The sequence below is a fragment of the Lithobates pipiens genome, unplaced genomic scaffold (assembly GCF_037356315.1).
Source record: "Lithobates pipiens isolate NorthernLeopardFrog02 unplaced genomic scaffold, aLitPip1_a1.2 Scaffold_16, whole genome shotgun sequence".
Taxonomy (NCBI): domain Eukaryota; kingdom Metazoa; phylum Chordata; class Amphibia; order Anura; family Ranidae; genus Lithobates; species Lithobates pipiens.
In genome coordinates, this window is record NW_027507748.1 from 367,715,115 (window position 1) to 367,738,017 (window position 22,903).

At 42.3% G+C, this 22,903-nt stretch overlaps 1 protein-coding gene across 1 annotated transcript in view; it reads right to left on the minus strand.

The window, feature by feature from the left end:
* Positions 1-22,903, minus strand: part of LOC143982944 (bone morphogenetic protein 8B-like) — a 104,969-nt gene that overhangs the window by 12,726 nt on the left and 69,340 nt on the right. Inside the window, exons 6-7 of the mRNA XM_077482097.1 lie at positions 15,264-15,343; positions 6,257-6,367 (exon numbers count right to left, since the gene is read on the minus strand). Coding sequence (XP_077338223.1) covers positions 6,257-6,367; positions 15,264-15,343 — 191 coding nt within the window. The remainder of the gene's footprint in view (positions 1-6,256; positions 6,368-15,263; positions 15,344-22,903) is intronic.

The following is a 22,903-nucleotide window of genomic DNA, read 5'->3' on the forward strand; positions in this document are numbered from 1 at the left end:
GAAAAAAGGTGTGTACAGTATCTCACAAAAGTGAGTACACCCCTCACATTTTAATAAATATTTTATTATATCTTTTCATGTGACAACACTGAAGAAATTAAACTTTGCTACAATGTAGTGAGTGCACAGCTTCTATAACAGTGTAAATTTGCTGTCCCCTCAAAATAACTCAACACACAGCCATTAATGTCTAAACTGCTGGCAATAAATGTGAGTACACCCCTAAGTGAAAATGGTGGCTAAGACCATACAGTTGTTTAACCGAACAGGTTCCACTGAGAACAGGCCTCGTCATGGTTGACCAAAGAAGTTAAGTGCACATGCTCAGCATCATATACAGAGGTTGTCTTTGTGAAATAGACATATGAGTGCTGCCAGCATTGCTGCAGAGGTTAAAGGGTTGTGGAGGGGATTGTCAGCGTGTCAGTGCTCAGACCATAAGCCGCACACTGCATCAAATTGGTCTGCATGGCTGTCATTCCAAAAATAAGCTGCTTCTAAAGATGATGCACAAGCAAGCCTGCAAACAGTTTGCTGAAGACAAGCAGATTAAGGACATGGATTACTGGAACCAAGATAAACTTATTTTGTTCCGATGGTGTCAAGCATGTGTGGCAGAAACCAGGTGAGGAGTACAAAGACAAGTGTGTCTTGTCTACAGTCAAGCATGGTGGTGGGGATGTCATAGTATGGGGCTGCATGAGTGCTGCCGACACTGGGGAGCTACAGTTCATTGAGGGAACCATGAATGACAACATGTACTGTGACATACTGAAGCAGAACATGATCCCCTCCCTTCAGAGACTGGGTCACAGGGCAGTATTCCAACATGATAATGACCACAAACACACCTCCAAGAGCACCACTGCCTTGCTAAAGAAGCTGAGGGTAAAGGTGATGGACTGGCCAAGCATGTCTCCAGACCTAAACCCTATTGAGCATCTGTGGGGCATCCTCAAATGGAAGGTGGAGGAGCAAAAGGTCTCTAACATCCACCAGCTCCGTGATGTCTTCATGGAGGAGTGGAAGAGGACTCCAATGGCAAACTGTGAAGCTCTGGTGAACTCAATGCCCGAGAGGATTAAGGCAGTGCTGAAAAAGAATGGTTGCCACACAAAATATTGACACTTTGGGCCCAATTTGGACATTTTCACTTTTGTTGCCAGCAGTTTAGACATTAATGGCTGTTTGTTGAAGAGACAGCAAATTTACACTGTTATACAAGCTGTACACTCACTACTTTACATTGTAGCAAAGTGTAATTTCTTCAGTGTTGTCACATGAAAAGATATAATAAAATATTTTAAAAAATGTGAGGGGTGTACTCACTTTTATGAGATACTGTATATGTAAATCTAAAAAGAGGGTAACTTAATAAACTATATATATATATATATATATATATATATATATATATATATATATATATATATATATATATATATATATATATTCAAAAAATATAATTTCCCATTAAATGCAATGGTCTACAAGAAGGGTTGGAAGAGGACTGTGATTCCACACCAAAAATTCCAGCTGTCATGTTTAGATTCCTGCCTTCTGAATAGACAAGGGCAAACTGTGAAAGGGAAACCAGGTTTTTCCTTGGTTGAAAAGGTGCAAATAATTTTATAGGGGGGTGAAGTGTGGAAAAACATTAAAGCTAGCAGCACTCTCGTTTGTATAGAAGTCTATCTCTGATACAAAATATCAGCTGTTCTATCTTTCACTTTCAGATTAACTCAGTGTAGTTTACCTTGTGAGTCTAGACAACCCTTTATAGCATTAGTAATACTTATACACCACTGGTGTGATCCTAATATAAAAGCGCCATTCATTACAGTTACAATCTTTTTTCCCAGGTACTTTGTTTTCACCTTGAAAAATGATAGCAATGATAGAAATTTGTATTTGTCTCTTCTGAATATGTGTGAGTTTCAAACTCCCTGACTGTTCTCTCTGAAATCAGTGCAGCCAGTTAAAAAAAGCTGTCATTTAGAGGCAGCTGTGTTCACAAACTACCAAGTAATACGCTATCCATGTTTACTATTGGCACCATGGAGAGAGTACCATGCTACCAGTAACCACTAGCAGTTACATTACAGGTGAATTTAAGGAAAGGAGGCTAAATAACTGAAAAAGGTGAACACATAAGTGGTAGCACGTGTGCCTGCTTGCAATAATAGGGACTGGCTACCAAGGAATAAATGCACATGCACTCCAAACCGCTGACAGGTTATTGTGTAGTCCTTTAGGGACTGGTCACCAAGAGGTTAATGCACATAAACTGCTGACTGGTCACTACGGATTAATCCATATACACTACCGACTGGTCACAGAGGGGTTAATGAACATATACTATACAGCAGTCACTAGAGGTTTAACACCCATACGCTGGATTTAGTTAACCAATGGATTTTGGTGTTGCATACCGATATCAATGACAAATGTTATAACAAAAACATTTTTATTCGAAAATATTAAAATCACCTAAAAAAAGAGGACATGATATTCATATCATTTCATACATTTAGGACATTATTACTGTTTTGTTATATTGCTAACGTCATAAATACTCTCAAATACCCTCTGTACACAAGTTTAAAGTGCCTTCACAATTAAAGTAGTAATCCGGTCAAGATCTAACTAAGCTTAAACCCTAATTCTAAGCCCTATACTAACTACCCTGTAAAGAAAAGATGCTTATACTAACCTAAGCTAAAGGCGCTCCAATCTGTTCACATGATTGGCTCCCAACACTGTTTCAGGGCAGAGGAGGGACAGCGGACAACAAATGCTGCATATTAAGTCTATGGGTGATGTCACCACCCAGGCATTTTCACCATTGTTCCTGCTGTCTCCTCTCCCCGGATGCCGGCTGCTGGGGAGATAACATGACCAGACTGGAATGCCCTTAGATTAGGTAAGTATTTACAGGGTAGTGGGTAAAGGGCTTAGGGTTGGGAGCAGGTTTAAGCTTAGGTAGGTTTTGTCTGGATTTCCACTTTAAGTAACACATTATTTTTATTGGTTGTTGTTGATTCCTGCAGTGGAATGAAGAAGATTGTTAGCACATTTCGCAGATCATAGAGCTGCTTCATCAGAAAATATAGGAAGTATTTATCAGAGAGTCCAGTCGGTCATGCTATAGACCAGAGGATAATCTCCATCATAGAAGAGACCGTAGGGGATATACAGAGGGTCCAGAAATACCAATAGTAAGCAATATAGTAAATGCCAACGCACTGCCAAACAGCCCCCAGTCAAAATAGGGACATCCTTCCATTGAATATTATAACCCATACATTGGATACCAAGTACACAGAACCAGGACACTAAGGGGTCCAAGTGCCTGTCACTAGAATAAAACATGAAAAAAGCCTTGCTATAAAAAAAGTTTAATACTTACCCATCCAGCTACCTCCACAAACATGCTCTTTGATGAACTACAACACCCAAGAAAATATTCAACATCTGATATCTCTGGTGTTAGATGCCTGATCCCCCCACATAGAAATGCAACTTATTTAAAACCCATATATCCCTACTTTACTATTGTCACCTGCCTGCCATAAATCACTATTGTGTTCTATATGACACATGAGCTGGCAGAAAGAAGCTTTGTGCATAAGTGTCAGATACTGAAGATATTTTGGGCCCAATAGCTCTTCAAGAGAGCAAAGATTGGTGACCGTTATGTATTAATCCTTTTATTTAAGCTTTTATTTTAATAACAGAGTAACTCTAAAGCTCATATTTTATACACAGGTTACTGTGGTTATTACAAACACTATGCAGACTGGTCACGAGCCATTAATGCCAATACACAGCCCTATACTGGGGGTGCCATCTCAAATGCGGCAAGGTTACTGGGAAGTGAGGTGCATTTTCTGGGGAGCAGGATACTGGAGAGAGAAATATAGTGCCTTGCGAATGTATTCGGCCCCCTTGAACTTTTCAACCTTTTGCCACATTTCAGTCTTCAAACATAAAGATATAACATTTTAATTTTTTGTGAAGAATCACCAACAAGTGGGACACAATTGTGAAGTGGAACGAAATCTATTGGATTTTTGAAACTTTTTTAACTAATAAAAAAATGAAAAGTGGGGCGTGCAAAATTATTCGGCCCCCTTGCATTAATACTTTGTAGAGCCACCTTTTGCAGCGATTACAGCTGCAAGTCGCTTGGGGTATGTCTCTATCAGTTTTGCACATCGAGAGACTGAAATTCTTGCCCATTCTTCCTTTCAAAACAGCTCGAGCTCAGTGAGGTTGGATGGAGAGCGTTTGTGAACAGCAGTTTTCAGTTCTTCCACAGATTCTCGATTGGATTCAGGTCTGGACTTTGACTTGGCCATTCTAACACCTGGATACGTTTATTTGTGAACCATTCCTTTGTAGATTTTGCTGTATGTTTGGGATCATTGTTGGAAGATAAATCTCCGTCCCAGTTTCAGGTCTTTTGCACACTCCAACAGGTTTTCATCCAGAATGGTCCTGTATTTGGCTGCATCCATCTTCCCCTCAATTTTAACCATCTTCCCTGTCCCTGCTGAAGAAAAGCAGGCCCAAACCATGATGCTGCCACCACCATGTTTGACAGTGGGGATGGTGTGTTGAGGGTGATGAGCTGTGTTGCTTTTACGCCAAACATATCGTTTTGCATTGTGGGCAAAAAGTTCGATTTTGGTTTCATCTGACCAGAGCACCTTCTTCCACATGTTTGGTGTGTCTCCCAGGTGGCTTTTGGCAAACTTTAGACGAGACTTTTTATGGATATCTTTGAGAAATGGCTTTCTTCTTGCCACTCTTCCATAAAGGCCAGATTTGTGCAGTGTACGACTGATTGTTGTCCCATGGACAGACTCTCCCACCTCAGTTGTAGTTCTCTGCAGTTCATCCAGAGTGATCATGGGCCTCTTGGCTGCATCTCTGATCAGTCTTCTTCTTGTCTGAGCTGAAAGTTTAGAGGGACGGCCAGGTCTTGGTAGATTTGCAGTGGTCTGATACTCCTTCCATTTCAAAATGATCGCTTGTACAGTGCTCCTTGGGATGTTTAAAGCTTGGGAAATCTTTTTGTATCCAAATCCGGCTTTAAACTTCTCCACAACAGTATTACGGACCTGCCTGGTGTGTTCCTTGGTCTTCATGATGCTCTCTGCGCTTTCAACAGAACCCTGAGACTATCACAGAGCAGGTGCATTTATACAGAGACTTGATTACACACAGGTGGATTCTATTTATCACCATCAGTCATTTAGGACAACATTGGATCATTCAGAGATCCTCGCTGAACTTCTGGAGTGAGTTTGCTGCACTGAAAGTAAAGGGGCCGAATAATTTTGCACGCACCACTTTTCAGTTTTTTATTTGCTAAAAAAGTTTCAATTATCCAATAGATTTCGTTCCACTTCACAATTGTGTCCCACTTGTTGGTGATTCTTCACAAAAAATTAAAATGTTATATCTTTATGTTTGAAGCCTGAAATGTGGCAAAAGGTTGAAAAGTTCAAGGGGGCCAAATACTTTCGCAAGGCACTGTATATGTGTAGTGGAGGTGAGAATATTAAAAGTCTTCTTCTAATGCCGCGTACACACGGTTGAACTGTTTGACGTACCTAGTCCGTTGAAACACATTTCAGCGGACAATCCGCTCGTGTGGGGGCTTCAGCGGACTTTTTCAGCGTGCAGTCCGGAGTGCTAAGAATTTCGGATTTTACCAAAAATCTGTCCGTCGTACTTTGGTTTCAGCGGACAATACGGTCGTCAGTATGCTAGTTCGACGGACTAAGAATGGCGCATGCCCAGAAAGGATTTACACGGCGGAAGGGTGCTTTGCTGTGTCTTGGACTTCCTATTTCTAGTCCCGTCGTACGTGCTGTACACGTCATCGCGCAAGCTTTCGACGGACTGTTTGTGTATCCGTGTGTGGTCAAGTCCGTTCAGTGGAAACTACGACGGATTGTCCGTCGGATTGTATGACGGACTAAGTACGCCATACAATCCGCTCGTGTGTACGCGGCATAATATTATATAGGTTAGGACAGACTATGTGGTGCTAAGACTATAATTAAAATACATCTGTGGCCCACAAACCTACTAAACCCGATTATACAATGTTTAAAAATGATGTCATAGATGGCTGCATCATTTGTGAGTATGCAACGTATGCAAATTTATATTTTGTACCTTAAAAATTGTATATAGCAAAGAATTTGGTCACACATGTATACTTCAGAATACTGTTTCTTACCAGAGACTGCAGGATGGCGTGATTGGTGGCATTCATACAAGAGTCAAGTGGAAATGAGCATTCTCCTTCACAATAAAATGCTGAGTACCCCTGTGGAGCAATCACCCAATCCTAGAAAACCAAAAGGTTTGACTTCATTACTCAATGTTGTTAGATACTGCTTGCTTATTTGACAGTAGAGCAGAAATCAAAGTGAATGGCTTGTAGAGATTAACATGAAATGACTGGTTCTCATAGAAGTATTTGAAAGACCCCTATTCCCTCTCTTCATACCTCCCTACTGGGCCAACCTAAGCCAACATCTAAAATTGTATCATACTAATTACATATCTCCCGCTCCAACAAGTTGGAATTATCTATATATACAGTGCTTCCGTTCTGTCCAGAATAGCTGCCTAATCTCAGTACTGCCAAAGTAAAACCCAGACAGACACGACTTTTCAATCTTCTTTTTTAGCTCTAAGCTATTTATGCTAGCGCCACCTGCCTGGCTATAGGTGCCATTCATAGAACAGTTATTACTTATACCAGCAATTTGGATGGATATTTTAGCTTTTGGTAGACTCCAGAGAACTAGCTTCTTTACAATTTCTTATGTTGGACATACATAGCGATATTAGGACATTTCTGTGCTTTAGTGCCTTAGCCTGGGCATGGCATACCTTTTATGAGTGGGTCCTAGTCCTACTTTGATGGCTTTTTTTTGTTCCATTGCTATTAAGCAGGTCCGATAAATTACAATGCAAAGTTACATGGATGAGCAACTTGCACATCATACAACTGAATTTAACAGCAGGCAATGACTCACAGAGAAATCTCTAGGATAGATGTTAGAGAGTCATCAACAGGACAGTAAGGAACAGGATGTATTTATGTACAGGTATGTATATCATCTTTGTCTGTAGGCAGCTGAGCTATAGGAAAAGAAAATGCCGCTCCAGGTGAGTGATGGAACCAAGTAGGCTGTGGAATGGACTCCTCCCAGTAGTGCTAGCCTTGGCTCACTGGCCATGCAATTTGGATAAAAGGAATGGATAACTGCACACCGAGGTAGTGATGAATCTCTTTATTGTAAAATCTGTAACATGAATAACACCACAGGACAGGCAAACAGGTGGTGACGTGGTGCAGAGTGTAGCAGGAGAAGCAGGAGGCAGCTCCCACGGCTCCAGCTTTCTGGCTGCTGGTGCAGAGTCGCTGGGCAGGGAGAAGGAGCAGGAAGATCCCCCCTCCCCTGGAGCCAAGGGAGGTGCCAGGTGGGTGCTTAGTCCTCTGCTCCATCGGATCCCAAAGGGGACTGGCAGGAGCAGCCTTTTACTTTGTCTGCAATACCCGGCGATCACCTGTAGAATAGATTCTCCCGTGGAGATTGAGATGGTGGGCGGGGCAGGCGTGTGGCTGACTCCCACAAACAATTGTGTCCTTTCTGGCTGAAAATGCACTGCACTGGACTGGGAGGAGGAGCTGAGATGGACAGCCCCAGGAATCTTCACCAGTAGCCATGAGGCGAGCAACTGAAGTTTTCCCCTGCAGGAGTTTGTTCTGTCTTTAATGCTGTAGCTCCCTAACCTGCACACAAACAGCAGGGAACTGCTCCCAGGCGTGCAACTTCATACTGCCACAGTACATATTTCCCCCAGTACATATTGTCCCCCAGTACATACTGCCCTGTCTCCAATACATACTGCCTGCCCCCAGTACATACTGCCCCCCAGTACATACTGCACTGCCCCCAGTACATACTCCACTGCCCCCAGTACATACTGCCCACAGCACATACTGTCCCCACCATATACTGCCTCACCACATACTGCCCCCAGCACATACTGCCCCTATCACATGCCCCCAGCACATACTGCCCCAGTACATCCTGCCCCCCCAGCACATACTGCTATCAGTGCATACTGCCCCATCACATGTCCCCAGCACATACTGCCCCCACCACATACTGCCATCAGCACATACTGCTCCCACTACATACTGCTATCACCACATACTGCCCTCACCACATACTACCCCCACTACATACTGCTATCAGCACATACTGCCCCCATTATTCAGCATAGTAGAATAAAGTAGAATGGCTAATGGACAGTGAAGGGGAGGGGGGGCTAGGGTGGCTATTGGGTTAGCCGGCCAGTCGGGGGAGGGGTGAGTTTTTCCGGCCAGCCGATATGGGAGAGACCTGTCATCCGCACTGCCCATCACCTTAATTCATAGTGTGCAACCCGGCTCAGTTCCGGAGCCACTGCATTGCTGAAAGGCAGCCAATGGCTGTGCAGCAATGCAGGTTTCTGAAATTCCAGCCAATGAGGCTGTAGCAATGTTTCTGCATGACCTTAGGCCTCCACTTCATGCAGTGATATGAGAAAGAGGAGAAAAATACAGAAGAGAATAAGTGAAATAATAAAAGAGGTAAGTGAGGACTCCTTATGTTATGCTACTTATGTTTTTTTCTTGCGCAGTTGCGTATAGTGTATATACTGTTTTTGTGCGTGTTTGCAAAATTAAAGTGGGCCGGTCTTGATGAATTTTTGTCCCAGTCCAGCCCTGCTAGAGCTGCAGGCAGAGACGTGGTAGCATCCATTACATATAGCAAAGTGTCATCTGCATTCAGAGAGCCCACTGATATCGCTTTCACCACCTCAGAGGAACGTAACAGTATGGCCAAGGGCTCAATGGCAAGGGCAAACAGCACCCTTCCTTCTCTGAAGCGCAAAGGTGGAGGATAGCATACCATTAGTCCATGCATGGGCTGTTGGGTTAGAATACAACAGCTGCACCCAGGATTTAAATCTGGGACCGAACCCAAACTTACTGAGGACCAGCCATAAGTACCACCACTCCACAGAGTCAAAGGCCTTCTCAATATTGAGAGAGGTCACTGCTGAGCTTGCTATAATAGTAAATAATTTGCATAAGTTTATATCTGCTTTTTCCAGGCATAAAGCTAGACTGGTCCAGATGAATCAGAGGAATAGCGTTTAAACGAGTAGTCAACACTTTAACAACACCGTGTACACACGGTTGGACATTCTGACCACAAAATCCGTCTGATTTTTTCCGACGGATTTTGTCCTAAACTGGTGTTGCATACACACGGTCGGACAAAGTTGTCGGAAATTCCGATCGTTCGGACCCTGATGACATTCGTTCATTACGACGGGACTACGTTGAGGCTAGTAGCCAATATCTTTGGTCTCGTAATTTGATTTGAGCATGCGTGGCACTTGGTCCAATCGGAATTCTCTACAATCGGAAAAAGTCTGATCTGATTTTTTTGTCGGAAAATTTGAGATCCTGCTCTCAAATTATTTCAGACGGAAAAAGTCTGATGGAGCCCACACATGGTCGGATTTTCCGACAATATAATCCGATCTGACCTTTTCCATCTGAATTTCTGACCGTGTGTACAGGGCATTAGAGTCAAATAGGTCTATATGAAGAATACAAGTCTGAATCCCTGCCCAGCTTAGGCACTACTGCAGTGATCTTGCCAGACATGGATGCAAGCTGGCAGCCTTCACACAGAGCAGTCTGCAACATTGCATGTAGTTGAGGAGCCAGGAGCCCAGATAGCAAGGATAACTTGCCACAAATTTGTTGCAGTGTCGAATTGTAAGTCTGTTAACTTGCTGCACATTTTCACTGGCAAGTTGTACACCCGTAGAGCACTTGAAGCACTAGTGCTAGAGGTGCTAGAATTTCTAGTTGACACTTTTGTAAATACTAGCTAATTTGTGTGGCAAGTCTCTAGCAAGAGCAAAGTTGCAGTGGTGAGTCTTCAGCAAGAGCAAAGTTGCAGTGGTGAGTCTTCAGCAAGAGCTCTGCAAGTCTACAGCATGATAATTAATCAAAAGTGACCCCTGTGGTGGGATCACTATTGCACAACATAACTTAACCAGACCTTGCAGCAGACTTGCAGAATGTTTGCAAAGAAAGTTGATCTGGAGTCATAATATGTGGACTAGCTGCAATTGTGAAACAAACCTTTGAAGCCTTGCAAGTCTAGCAATAGCTTAACAAGTAATTTTCTAACTTGCATCACAATTGCTTGCTATCTGGGAGGTCTCTATAGAATTTAAAAATGACAGTAGGAAGAAGACCGTCCACCCTGGGTGTTTTGCCAGATTGCGGAGAAGCTTTGGCATATTGAACCTCTTCCAAGGGTTACATTGAGCCTCCAGCTGCTGTCATGCATGAGAGGTGAGTGCTGGGAACGTGATAGAATCCAGATATGATTAAAGGCTATCTACAGTATATTGTACTTTAGAAGAATATACTGTACATTTTAATAGTGAAAAGCAAACCTTGCATTGATCAACCTAGGGTCTGTCAACAGCTGGCCCCTGACATATTTAATACCAGCAAGGAGGAGTATGTTCTTTAGAGAGCCAGGCCAGGAGTTTACCTGTTTTTTTCCCCTTGTTCAAAAACATGTTGGGTTTGATAGAGCATTAACTTTATAGAGGCTGCAACTCTGAAACATGATACCTCTCTGTTAGCCATTTTCATATCACATGGACAGTCTCCTGTATTGGGGTACTGAGATTCTAGAGCCCAAGCCTTTGCCTCCACCTCAAGTAAAGCAGAGTTAGATTTGTGGTGTACCTTACCAATATGAAGTTGATATTACCATAGACATATTCTTTAAATGCATCTCAAATACTTGGGAGGGGTTCCGTATTAGAATTAAGAAGCCAATATTCACTGATGGCTGAGGAAAGAAAGAGCTACACTCTTTTACCAGAGATCCAATAGCGAAAAAGATGCCAAATTTAATCTGAGGCAGCAGTGCCAGTACACAAGTGTGGCAACAAGGGAGCATGATCAAATATTCCCACTGAACTATGGATCTCTCCTGGCCCTTAGACAGCAAAGCAGTACTGGCATACATTAGATTAAATCAATACATGACACAGTAGCATAAGCAGTAGAATACCAGGTCAAGCTCTTAGTAGACATGTGCAGAGTAAAATATTTCATTTCAGAATTTTGTTTTCGTCCGAAAAATTATTTTATTTAGTTACTTCCGAAATTCGTTTTTATTTATTTTGTTTTTCGTTCAAAAATTGCATTCGTCCGAAAATCCACATGCATTACGGTCGAATCTGTCTTTGAAGGCTTATGGTGTCTGTCGAATGTATAAAGAAGATTCGACGGAGCTAGTATATAGCATACTTCGTGTGAACTTTAGAACCCTATTAAAGTCTATGGGACTCCAACGTTCAAAATCTAAAGTGCTAATTTTAAAGGCTAATATACAAGTTACTGTCCTAAAAAGTGTTTGGGGACCTGGGTCCTGCCCCAGGGGACATGTATCAATGCAAAAAAAAGTTTTAAAAACGGCTGTTTTTTCGGGAGCAGTGATTTTAATAATGATTAAAGTGAAACAATAAAAGTGTAATATTCCTTTAAATTTCGTAGGGGGGTGTCTATAGTATGACTGTGAAGGGGCGCATGTTTCTGGTGCTTAGAACTGTCCCTGCACAAAGTGTCATTTATGCAGGAAAAAAAGTCCTTTAAAATCATTTGCAGCTATTATGAATTGTCGGCTCCGTAATACAGAGAACACTCATTGAAAGGCATTGATAAAAAAATATTTTTTTTTTTAAAAGCGTGGGGGTCCCCCAAATTCAATTACCAGGCCCTTCAGGTCTGGTATGGATATTAAGTGGAACCCTGCGTCAAATAAAAAAAAAATTGACGGTATGGTTCTAAGCACCAGAAACATGCTCCCCTTCGCAGGCATACTATAGACACCAATCAACATCCGCCTGGAAGAAAATCACCTGGCTTTTAGGAAAAAACTCAAGACCTTCCTCTTTTAGCAGATGATCAAGGCTCGCCGCGGCGCCTAGAGGCGATTCAGTTCGCATTGTGCGCTATACAAGTATTTCATTCATTCATAGACACCCCCCAGGTACGAAATTTAAAGGAATATTACACTTTTATTGTTTCACTTTAATCATTATTAAAATCACTGCTCCCGAAAAAAACTGCCATTTTTAAAACTTTTTTTTGCATTGATACATGTCCCCTGGGGCAGGACCTGGGTCCCCAAACACTTTTTAGGACAGTAACTTGCAGAATCTTTTCTCTCTGTCAAATCTTTTTACTCTGTTGAATATTTTCTCTATATAATCTTGGACTAATAGAGGTAAGGTTAGGCACATTCGACCACAGGTTCTATAGACACAGATTGTTATTGTCAGAGTCACGTTGAATCTACTATTCTATATCGAACTGTTGTAAAAACGAAAATGAAAATAAAGCATTTATTTCTGTCGGATCTTTCGTTTTTCGGATTCTGTGCTTTCGTTATCATTTGTCAAAAATGAAAACGAAAATACCTGAAATTCGGACGAAAATGCATTCAGACAAAAACGAATGCACATGTCTAGCTCTTAGTATTGGGATGTTTCCATCACCAGACATCATGGAGATCAAATAAATCCACCCTTCAAGAAAGGGCTGAATCCTTTGTGAGGTCAGGGTTTAATTCCAAAAGTGTGAAGGACAGGGACTTATGGGCCGTACACATGATAAGATTTTCTGACAACAAATGTTGGATGTGAGCTTGTTGTCGGAAAGTCCAACCATGTGTATGCTCCATAGAACATTTGTTGTCAGAATTTCGGCCAACAAATGTTTGAGAGCAGGATCTCAAATTTTCCGACAACAAGACTTGTTTTCGGAATTTCCTAGCGTGTGTACACAATACCAACGCACAAAAGTCCACGCATGGCAGAATCAAGCAGAAGAGCCACAGTGGCTATTGAACTTAATTTTTTTCGGCTCGTCGTACGTGTTGTAAGTCACCGCATTCTTGACGTCTGGAATTTCCGACATTTGTGTGACGTGTGTATGCAAGACAGGTTTGAGCTGATATCCTTTGGAAAGAAATTCACGGATTTGTTGTCGGAAAATCCTATTGTGTGTATATAGCTTTATGAATCAGAACACTCACACCTCTGGTGTATGAGGATTGAATTTGCATGGTAGTAATGGCCCACCCAAGGTTTTTTTTTTTTGAGGTTGAGCACCTTACTACCCACAAGATGTGTTTCCTGGAAAATAAAGATATGGAGACAAATAAGTAAATACCGAGGACTGTTTGGTTTTAGCATTAAGTCCCCAGACATTCCAGGAAATAATCATTGAAGGGGACCATAGCGAAAGGTGTTAATGGGCCAACCAACTACATAGAACTAATGATATGTAGCTTGTGGCTATAGACATAAATGCCCTGCACAGCAGCAAACCATATTCAAGAGGATTGCAGGTTTAATTTTATGTATGGCATGAATGGCATTAAACTAATGATGTCAATCCAATGAATCTCAAGAATTCTTCTTGACATACAGTCAAGACATACAGACAGACATACAATTTTTTAAAGGGTAACACACCTCCCATGTGTGACCACCTTAGAGTGATAAAAAGAGAGAGTTATAAGGTGCATCCAACCGCAGCAGGATTTAAGGCACCCCCTGCCTAAGGGGAAAGTGCTATTGGACCTAGCTAACAGCAGGTCCACCTTGTGAGGTAAAAACATAGGAGAAATGGTGGTGGGAATCACGATTTTCTTTTATTGCACCAATATATAGAAGATTACACTGGAAGATTTTTTCACTGGATGAACACATAGCTAGTTTTTGCAAAATACTTCATTTTATTTCACATTAGCAGAGACTTTATTTACACTGTGGAGACATTTAGTTTTATATTGAATTGATTTTACGCATGATTTTGACTCTTATGCCATTTTTGCATGGAATGCACTTTAAATGTTTTGCACTAATTGTTGATTTATGAGGCTTGTTATTATACTATATAAGGATAATTACCTATCACTAAGAACACACAAGAATCATTTTATTTAAACCTGCACATTGTTGCTACCTTTTGAAGTAGTTGTTTGCTGCATGCAAGATGCACTTTATATGGGTAAAAAAATGATAGCTAAGGCCGCGTACACACGGGCGGATTGTCTGCCAAACTAAGTTCGTCAGACAATCCGACAGACAGTCCGTTCAACTTTTGAATGAACGGACTTGACCACACACGATGAACAGACAGTCCGCTGAAAACTTGCGCGATGACGTGTACAGCACGTACGACGGGACTAGAAAAACGACGTCCAATACACTGCAATGCAACCTTCGGCCGTGTAAACCCTTTCTGAGCATGCTCCATACTTAGTCCGTCCAACTTGCCTACACACGAGCGGACTGTCCGCTGAAACCAAGTTTGGACGGACAAAACCAAGTTTGGACGGACAAAATTACGGAAATTCCGAAAGACAAAGTCCGTCAGACTGTCCGCTGAAAAAGTCCGCTGAAGCCCACACACGAGCGGATTGTCCGCTGAAACACGGTTCAGCGGACTAAGTTGGGCAGACAATCCGCCTGTGTGTACGCGGCCTAAATCTAAATACAGGCTAAATACAAGTCTTATCCAGAGACTGCTAAAACAATTTGTTTTTGAAAGTATACCGTGTGCAGATTTGCGGGTTAGCACATCTTAATTGTGGCTGGAGTAGATGCTATGTAACCTTTTTTCATTTTTAATCTGACCAAATGATAAAAATCTTTCGGACTTTGTATCATCTAGCTTCGGGGGGCCCATACACTGCATCCTTTTTGCTAAAGATGCAATCTGTTTCAGCACTGGAAACAACTTTTGATTACTATATATGCTCATTTTGCAAAAATAAATGGTTACAGTATGTGCAGTTCTAGTTAAGTAGTACTGTTTCAGTTTATTAGAATGTCTTGCAACTGGATTTTAAATATATCTATTCAGTCCTTTCATTATGTAGATGCAAAAGTAATGTCATACGAGTTCATGTCAGCAGTGACAGGGTGGAGACAGAGGCGAAGGACTTAGGGAAAAGCATCTAAGCATCTAAGCGTCTGAAGCAGAGTCCTACACATATTAGAGTAAACCATCTATTTAAATGCATAGAGTGGGCCAGAGAAGTTTTCATAAGAGTGCAACTTACCAGCCAGCCTAAATCCCGAAAACTGACATATAGCTCATGTCGTTTGCATACTTGTCTGCCATCAGGAACATGTACATGGTCTGAAATGACATATTGTACAACATAAGGTATATTTCCAGTGGGTATGGTCATTTTAAATAATTATCTGCAGTGTCTATATTCAATGTTCACACGGAACCAACTAGCACATTCCCCCATCTCTCATTACTCCCCTGGTATTCAGCACCCTTGCCACTGAATCCTTCTCCTTGGATGTCAACGAGTCATCCACCAAACATTTGCCATTATACTCCTCTACACCAGCTTCACCTCTCTGCATTACCACCACATTCCTTGTCATCCAGGTCTCCTCAGCAATCATATACCCATAGCAGTCATCACTCCCCATGCTGCTGAATCTGTCCTGCAGCTCTAGTTACACCTTTGGCAACACCCTCCTTACAACTTTTCCACTTCATGCCCATGATGCAGCTTCTACTGCATCCTCAAGGGCCCTCCTCAAACATCTGATACTTTACTCCACCCTCTCTTTACACCCATGATACAGCTTCCTCTGTTATGGAGCCACCCTCATTTTAAGTTGTGACATCTTACTTCCAGAACCCCCAATCCCCCCCACTTGGGCTTAACACGCCTCAATGTCCCCCTCCCAGTAAACCTGCTTCTGCATCAAGGGCAATCAGAAGCAACTGTTGCTTCAATCTAACTTGGGAGTCAAACTCATGTAGCCCCCCGATGTTTAGGCAGGGTTGCTCTTAAATTTATCTGCCAAGTGATAGTTGCATTGGCCAATTGATAGGTCAATTGATTTAACCCTAATTCTGGAATTACTGCACTTCTCTCTTCTGTCGCTAGGTGGCCGGGTGACATTAGATAAGACAAGGGCATTGCAAGGACAGATTAGGAATGAATGGGGTGTCTCAGCCAATGGGCAGGGATTTTCTTTGGTCCCTTGGCCTGCTGGGAGAACCTATTTATTTGGGTGGAGACAGGTGATCAGGGTTCTGTGCCACCTGGACGGCTGTCTGGTGGACATGTGTCGTGTTGCCCCGGGCTGCTAAGCCACAGACCTGAGGCCTATCCCGGGGGCATCTGGCTGCTAGACTCTCTGAGGGCCTATCCAGAAGTAAAAGAGCAGCATAGGGTTGAGACTGCAGCTTGCAGTCCAACCAGAAGTGCCGGTTCTGCCGGTTGGAGAACCTGTCGTGGCCAGAGGTAGAGGGGAAGCTGTTGCCACTAAGGGACCATCCACCTTGTTACCAGGGAACACTGTGAGTAGCTGAAGCAAGTACCTGAGCAGTATTCTCACCAACCGGGGATGGTGAAGAATTGGGAAACTTCAGCAGATGTCAAGCCACGCTTGCAGAGCATAATTGTTTGCCGAGCTAGGGACTGAGCAGGCCAGTAGGGTGAAGCTTGAGGATTGTCTGTGAGGGCCAAGCTAGGGACCCTGCAGGGACGCAGGGGTGGTGCTTGAGGAAGATACTCAGTATGAAGTTTGGAAGAGGAGATCAGGGATCAAGAGATCCAGTGGCAGTGGATCAGTGGATCTAAATGACAGACTGGGAGCTCAGTTGAGTGAAGATCTAAAAAGGAGATTGTGGAGGAGCTGAATGAGTTCATTACAACTTTTGTTAGAAACTGTTCAACATTGTTGCCATAGGAGACAGCGTTTCTACAAATGCAGACATGGTGTCTGGCTGGGTGCCTTTCCCTGCATGGCTGTCTACGTATAGAAGTCCCAGAGTCTGCTAATTAACGTTGGAACTACTTAAGGGTGATTAGGCCCTGACTAGTTTCCTCATTGCTTTTGTCAGAGGAACGAAAGCAATGAGGAAACTAGTCAGGGCCTGATCACTCAGCAACCCATGCCATTGAATCAAGCTGTCGGCTCTAGCGGTGAAGAGGTACATCAGGAGGGAGCGACTTCACAAGTATAATTTTACTTATGCTTTTAACTTATGTTTTTATTGTAATCTATGAGGGTTATTAAATAAACATACCTTTTGGAAAATTGGATTACACTACGTGCACCCTTTTTTTCTTGCTTGTCATGGCCAACATACAAATGGAAAGATGCAGTGATCACTGATTTTAGCCACCTGACATCCACACACCTTCCCACTAATATTGGATGAAGATTCACAGAGGCTTGCTGATAACAACATACCCAGAGATATGTAATAAATCCAGTAATATCTGGTAAGTAAATTTCTTTTGCGGGATTGTCATTCAAGCATCATGGTGATGGTTAATCGTCTGGAGTAATTAATTATAATTTACCCTGAACATTTCTCTTTTGGAGTGGATTTTCCTTCATCTTTCTCACATTTTGTTTGCCTATTTTGTCAAAAGTGGACTGTGTATGAAATTTGAAAGACTTTCAGAATATATAAGCACTATTAGTGTTTAAATATTTATTTTGGACACAATTTTGTTACATTGTTTTTTTATTATAGTAGCGGCTTGGTTGATATTCTATCTTCACCGTGAGCGCTGCTGGAGAGATATAGTTGTTTGATTATTTCTCAATTTTTGTCAACTTCATGTACCTACAAATGTTAGTGTTGGACTTACTGATGGATCAATCATGGACTCTAATACCACGTACACAGGACTGTTTTACCCTGACATTTTTTTCCGAAGGAGCTGCGATGGAGTTCTGCTGAAATGGATTTGCCTACACACGATCACACCAAAGTCCGATCGTTTAGAATGCGGTGATGTACAATGCGTACAACAGGACTAGAAAAAGGAAGTTCAATAGCCAGCAGCCAATAGCTGCCCTTGCGTAATTTTTGGTTCGTCGGAACAGCATACAGATGAACGGTTTTCCCGATAGGAATTGATTCCGTCGGAAAGATTTAAAACATGTTCTATTTCTAGGTCCGTCAGAATAAAAAAAAAAAAAAAGTCAGCTGAAGTACACACACGATCTGAATATCAGATGAAATGATTCCATCTCACTTTTTCTGTCAGAAAGTTTGACCATATGTACACAGCATAAGGGTCTAGCAGTGCCATTTGTGGACTTTTACTTTACAATGATTGCTTTATGGACTTGCCTTCCAAGCTTGTATAGGAAATGATGTGTAGATGGGTATGGAACTGTTATTTGCAGAGACTACCACAGTAAAGGATCTTTATTTGTTCAATTATTTCTGTTGTTCAATGTATGAAAAGAACAGGGCTTAGGACAAAGCAGACTGAGTTAGAGAATATACAGTACATGGGTCTAACGTATGGAGTGCTATCCAGAGGAAGCTAATGTGCCAATGACTACAGTGTCTATGTCACATGCAAAGCAGCCAGTCAGCCAAGATACAGGAGACATGGCATAGGCGACAGTTATTCTGGTAATGAAGGGGGTTATGTGCTTGGCACCTTCACTAGTGGCCAGTGCCCCAGTTTTTGGGACTGGATTTGTGGCACAGAGTGCCTAGGGACCCAGCCTGAAGATGTAATGGTGCACCAGGAAGAGGAAACAAGAGGAAGCAAGCACAGGGAATGGAGAGAGTGTTTCCTGTATCCAGTAGCTACACTGGATTAGTCACTGGGAGAGAAGTGAGGGTATTGCTAGATTGGTGGAGACCTGTACAGGCTCTGCGGTACCAGTCCCTAAATACTGCACACCTAACATAGAGTGTGTCTGGAGTGTTTAAGCATTAAGAATGTAATAAATTCAGGCACGGATTACAAAGAGTTAACCGTGAGGGTTGTTGCCAGCTTCTACGTCTGGAGTTGTGCCTTAATGCTGATTTCACATGACCGCAAATTCCTGCCTAGAATTTAGGCACTAGGGAGTGCAGTTTATTCGTTTTCCCACTAGGGCGCCTCAAGTCCTGCCCACATGGGGGTTGGTGACATGAAAGTATTAGGGGCTACTGCACTAAAGGGGGTTGGGATATGTGGGTGCTGCGGAAATTACATAGAAATGTTGAAGGTCGTGACAGGGGCTTAGAATGTCAGGGGGGGGGTGGCATGTGCAATCTAAAACGGGAGATCAGTGATGGGAGAAATATGGGTGCACAGTGGCATGGGTTGGGGGGCATTTGGTAGGGGGAGGCATTATCAGAAGGGTGTTGAGAAAAGGTATGCAGGTGACATGGCAGTGGTGGGGATGGTAGGAAGGAATGTGGAGTGCAGACAGAAGCTGAGGGACATGGCAATAGCTTATCAGGGAGACTATGTGCAGGCTAAAACATGGGGAGCTCACTGGTGGGAGAAATGTGAATCAATATGGTGTGGCCGAATGGGGTATGAGGGTGTTGGGTACAGGCATCTGGATGACAGATGAGTTCAGGTACAGAGCAGGGTAACAAAGGTGTGGTCCTGAGCTAAGTAGCTGCTGTTAAGGAGTGCAGTATGTGGTGTTTGTGGTGACCTCCCCCTTTCTCAACAGATAGTGGGATTCATTGGTGTGGAAGGATGCAGTGACTTACAGGTGCTAGGAGTATGGAGTACCACATGGGTGCTGTGCACCAGCTCCATCTCCCTGCATTACCACCGCATCCCTTGTCATCCGGCTCTCCTCTATACCAACGTAAATCATCAGTCCCCATGCTGCTGCATCTCTTCTGGAGCTTCCATATACACCTTCTGCAACACCCCATTTTTAACACCCTCCTTCCAACTCTTCTGCTACCAGCTACCCTCCCTTACCGCTACATGCCCGTGATAGAGCTTCCCCTACATCCTCAGGGGCCCACCTCAAACACCTGATACTCCACTTCTCTCAGTACCACACCTCTTCTTGCACCCATGATATAGCTTCCCCTGTTATGGAGCTACCCCTATGTTAACTTGCGACATCTCACTTCCAGAACCCCCAATCCTTCACTTGTACTTGATGCGCCTATGTCCCCCTCCCAGTAAACCTACTGCTGCATCCAGGTCAATGACAAGCAACTGTTGCCTCAATCTAAACATACCAAACCTTCTTTTCTACAAAATCATCATTGTTTTACATTAAAGAAAAACATTTTAAAATGTATTAGGTGTGCGTATCTAAACTAAAAAGTGAAGTGAACTGAAAGTAGCATTCAAATATAGTATAAGTATACTTTAGCTACATAAAAGAAGTTTATACTGAAGTGATCGACAATAAATAAACACTGGAGTAAAAACAGTTTATCAAGTCACACACACCCAGATTGCATTGTAAAGATTTTTGTAAACGGGTTTATACTTGTAAGCAATTTTTGTATATTTATGTTACTTTTTGCTTGGATCTTGGATGTACAGTTATTTATATTGCTTTAGTTATCAAAACATGCCCCACAGTTCCTCACTCTAACTCAAGGCATGATTTATCAAGCCTCATTGAAAAATAAACACCACACATAAACAAAAATGATAATCTCTAATTTTTTGTATGTTGCAAAAGGGGTTTGTGTGGTATAAAAGAAAGTATTATGAATATATATTTTGAAGTACGTTTAAATATAATATTTTTTACATGGAATTAGATTAAATGACCAAGTCTATTCTGATATCAATGTCCTGTAGTCTCTTTTACAGCAGCACTTACCCAGGAAGAGGGGAGGGAGGGTTAGAAACCTGAGCCAGAAAGGAGAGTTCTGTTGCTTTGTATACTGCTCCCTATGAAGAGTTTGAACATAATTACAGAAGGGAGAGAGGTGGTCAGCTCAGTAGTCTGCTATGTTTTCTTCATCATCGTCATAGGTTGATGACTAATGCCCGGTACACACGACCAGACTTTCCAGCAGACTAGGTCCGCCGGGATCAGTCCGTAGGACAATCTGATCGTGTGTGGGCTAATCCGAACGTTTAAAATAAATAAATAAATCAGACGGACCTAGAAATAGCACAATAGACTCAATTCCGACACACTAAAAATCGGGGAAAACCGCTCGTCTGTATGCTAGTCCGATGGAGCAAATACAACGCAAGAGTAGCCATTGGCTACTGGCTATTGAACTTCCTTGTTTAGTCCCGTTTACGTCATCACGTTCAAAACGAACGGACTTTCAAACAGACTTAGTCCAATTGTTTGTGGCCAAGTCCGTTCTTTCGGAAAGTCCGTCGGAACTCCTTTGGGAAGACCGCCGGACCTAGTCTGCTGGAAAGTCCGGTCATGTGTATGCAGCAAAAGTGGTATTGTTTAACTCCGTTGGAGAAAACTGAGGTCACCGACCTGGCTATGCTGTATGGCAGGTTTCCAATTTCACAAGGCTGTGACTGTGATTTATGTTATGATGGAAGAATTACCTACACCCACTATAACTGGGGGTGGGTGTGGCCCTATCAGAAGGGGTGGGGCCTTTTTTATTACACTGACATTTTTACATTTAACAAAACAACAAGAGAAAGAACAACAAGGCACCCACAGTTCCTAATTTTCCTGAAGTTGGCAATACAATGTTACGTCATGATGGTTCAGTTCAACCTAGTTTCATAATATACTACTGAGAGTTCATCGTTGGACCAAACTTTGTGGAAAACAAGTGTAACAAAAAATAGAGTAATAGCAAATGGGGGTGAAATAGAAGTAAAAGGGGAATTGTACACTTTCAAATGTCTTTGTTGTTTTAACTAGGTATTGGTGTTACATATAGTTGCAACAACAAAAAGACAAAACAATACAGTATGATCCAGGGGAAAAAATATTTATTCCGGATCCCCAAAAAGGCAATACGATATTCCTTGGGTCAACTGGATGTCATTTTTATTCCCTGTACTGTTTGTTTGCCTTACCTTGTAAGGATGGGCTCACGTGTTGTGGCTGGAGTATCATGGCTGATTGTTTCCCCTAAGTCCATGTATTGCTTCAGCTAGCTTGTCCATATGCTCCACAGAAACAAAACAACTTCCTGTCCAAGGTCATACAGCATCTAATGCATGTTCCATCATTCCCTCTGTGTTGGCTTACAAATGTAGGTGTGCTAATGTGATGAAACGCATCCTCTCCAAACTGAAAGTGAGCTCTTTGTGTCTGTGAATGCTCTGTCTGTGTCTGTGTCAGATCTGATAATGATGCAGCTCTTACCTGCAGCTCTTACCTGTACCAGCACTAGACTGAGAAACCTAGGGATATGAAGTTTCTTTATAGGAAGTGTGAGGTCTTATACGATAGACACTGCATGCCTTATGTTTCAATACAAACTGCTGACACTGGAATGTGAAACTGTACTCTACTTCAGGCTGTACGTACAGTGCAACAAATGACACCATGAAATTACATTATAAATGCACATCCTATGAGAGTAAATACAGAAGGTGCAGGCAGGATTTTTTTACTGTCACTCAATTAACATGATACTAAAATCTGGTTTAAAAATCCTATTCAAATATGTCTTAACCGCAAAAATACAGTCTATTGCTCTCAGTCCCCTCCAAATCCCTTTTTATAAACGAATGTGATTCAACTACCTGTTAGAGGGTTCTTCATGGTTCCACTGTAAGTAGGAACATAATCACCCTCTCTTCGTCCCTCCTGAGATTGGTTGGAGATTTGTAGAGTGCATAGAACAGTGCACATTATTTCAGCTAACATGTACTGCTTATTTCAAACAAACAGAAGTGACACAGACATGGAGAGGTTCAAGAGCTAATGGAGGACGTTACAAGGAAACAGAAAAACACAGAAAGGAAACCGTTTCATAAAAAATAGATTACAG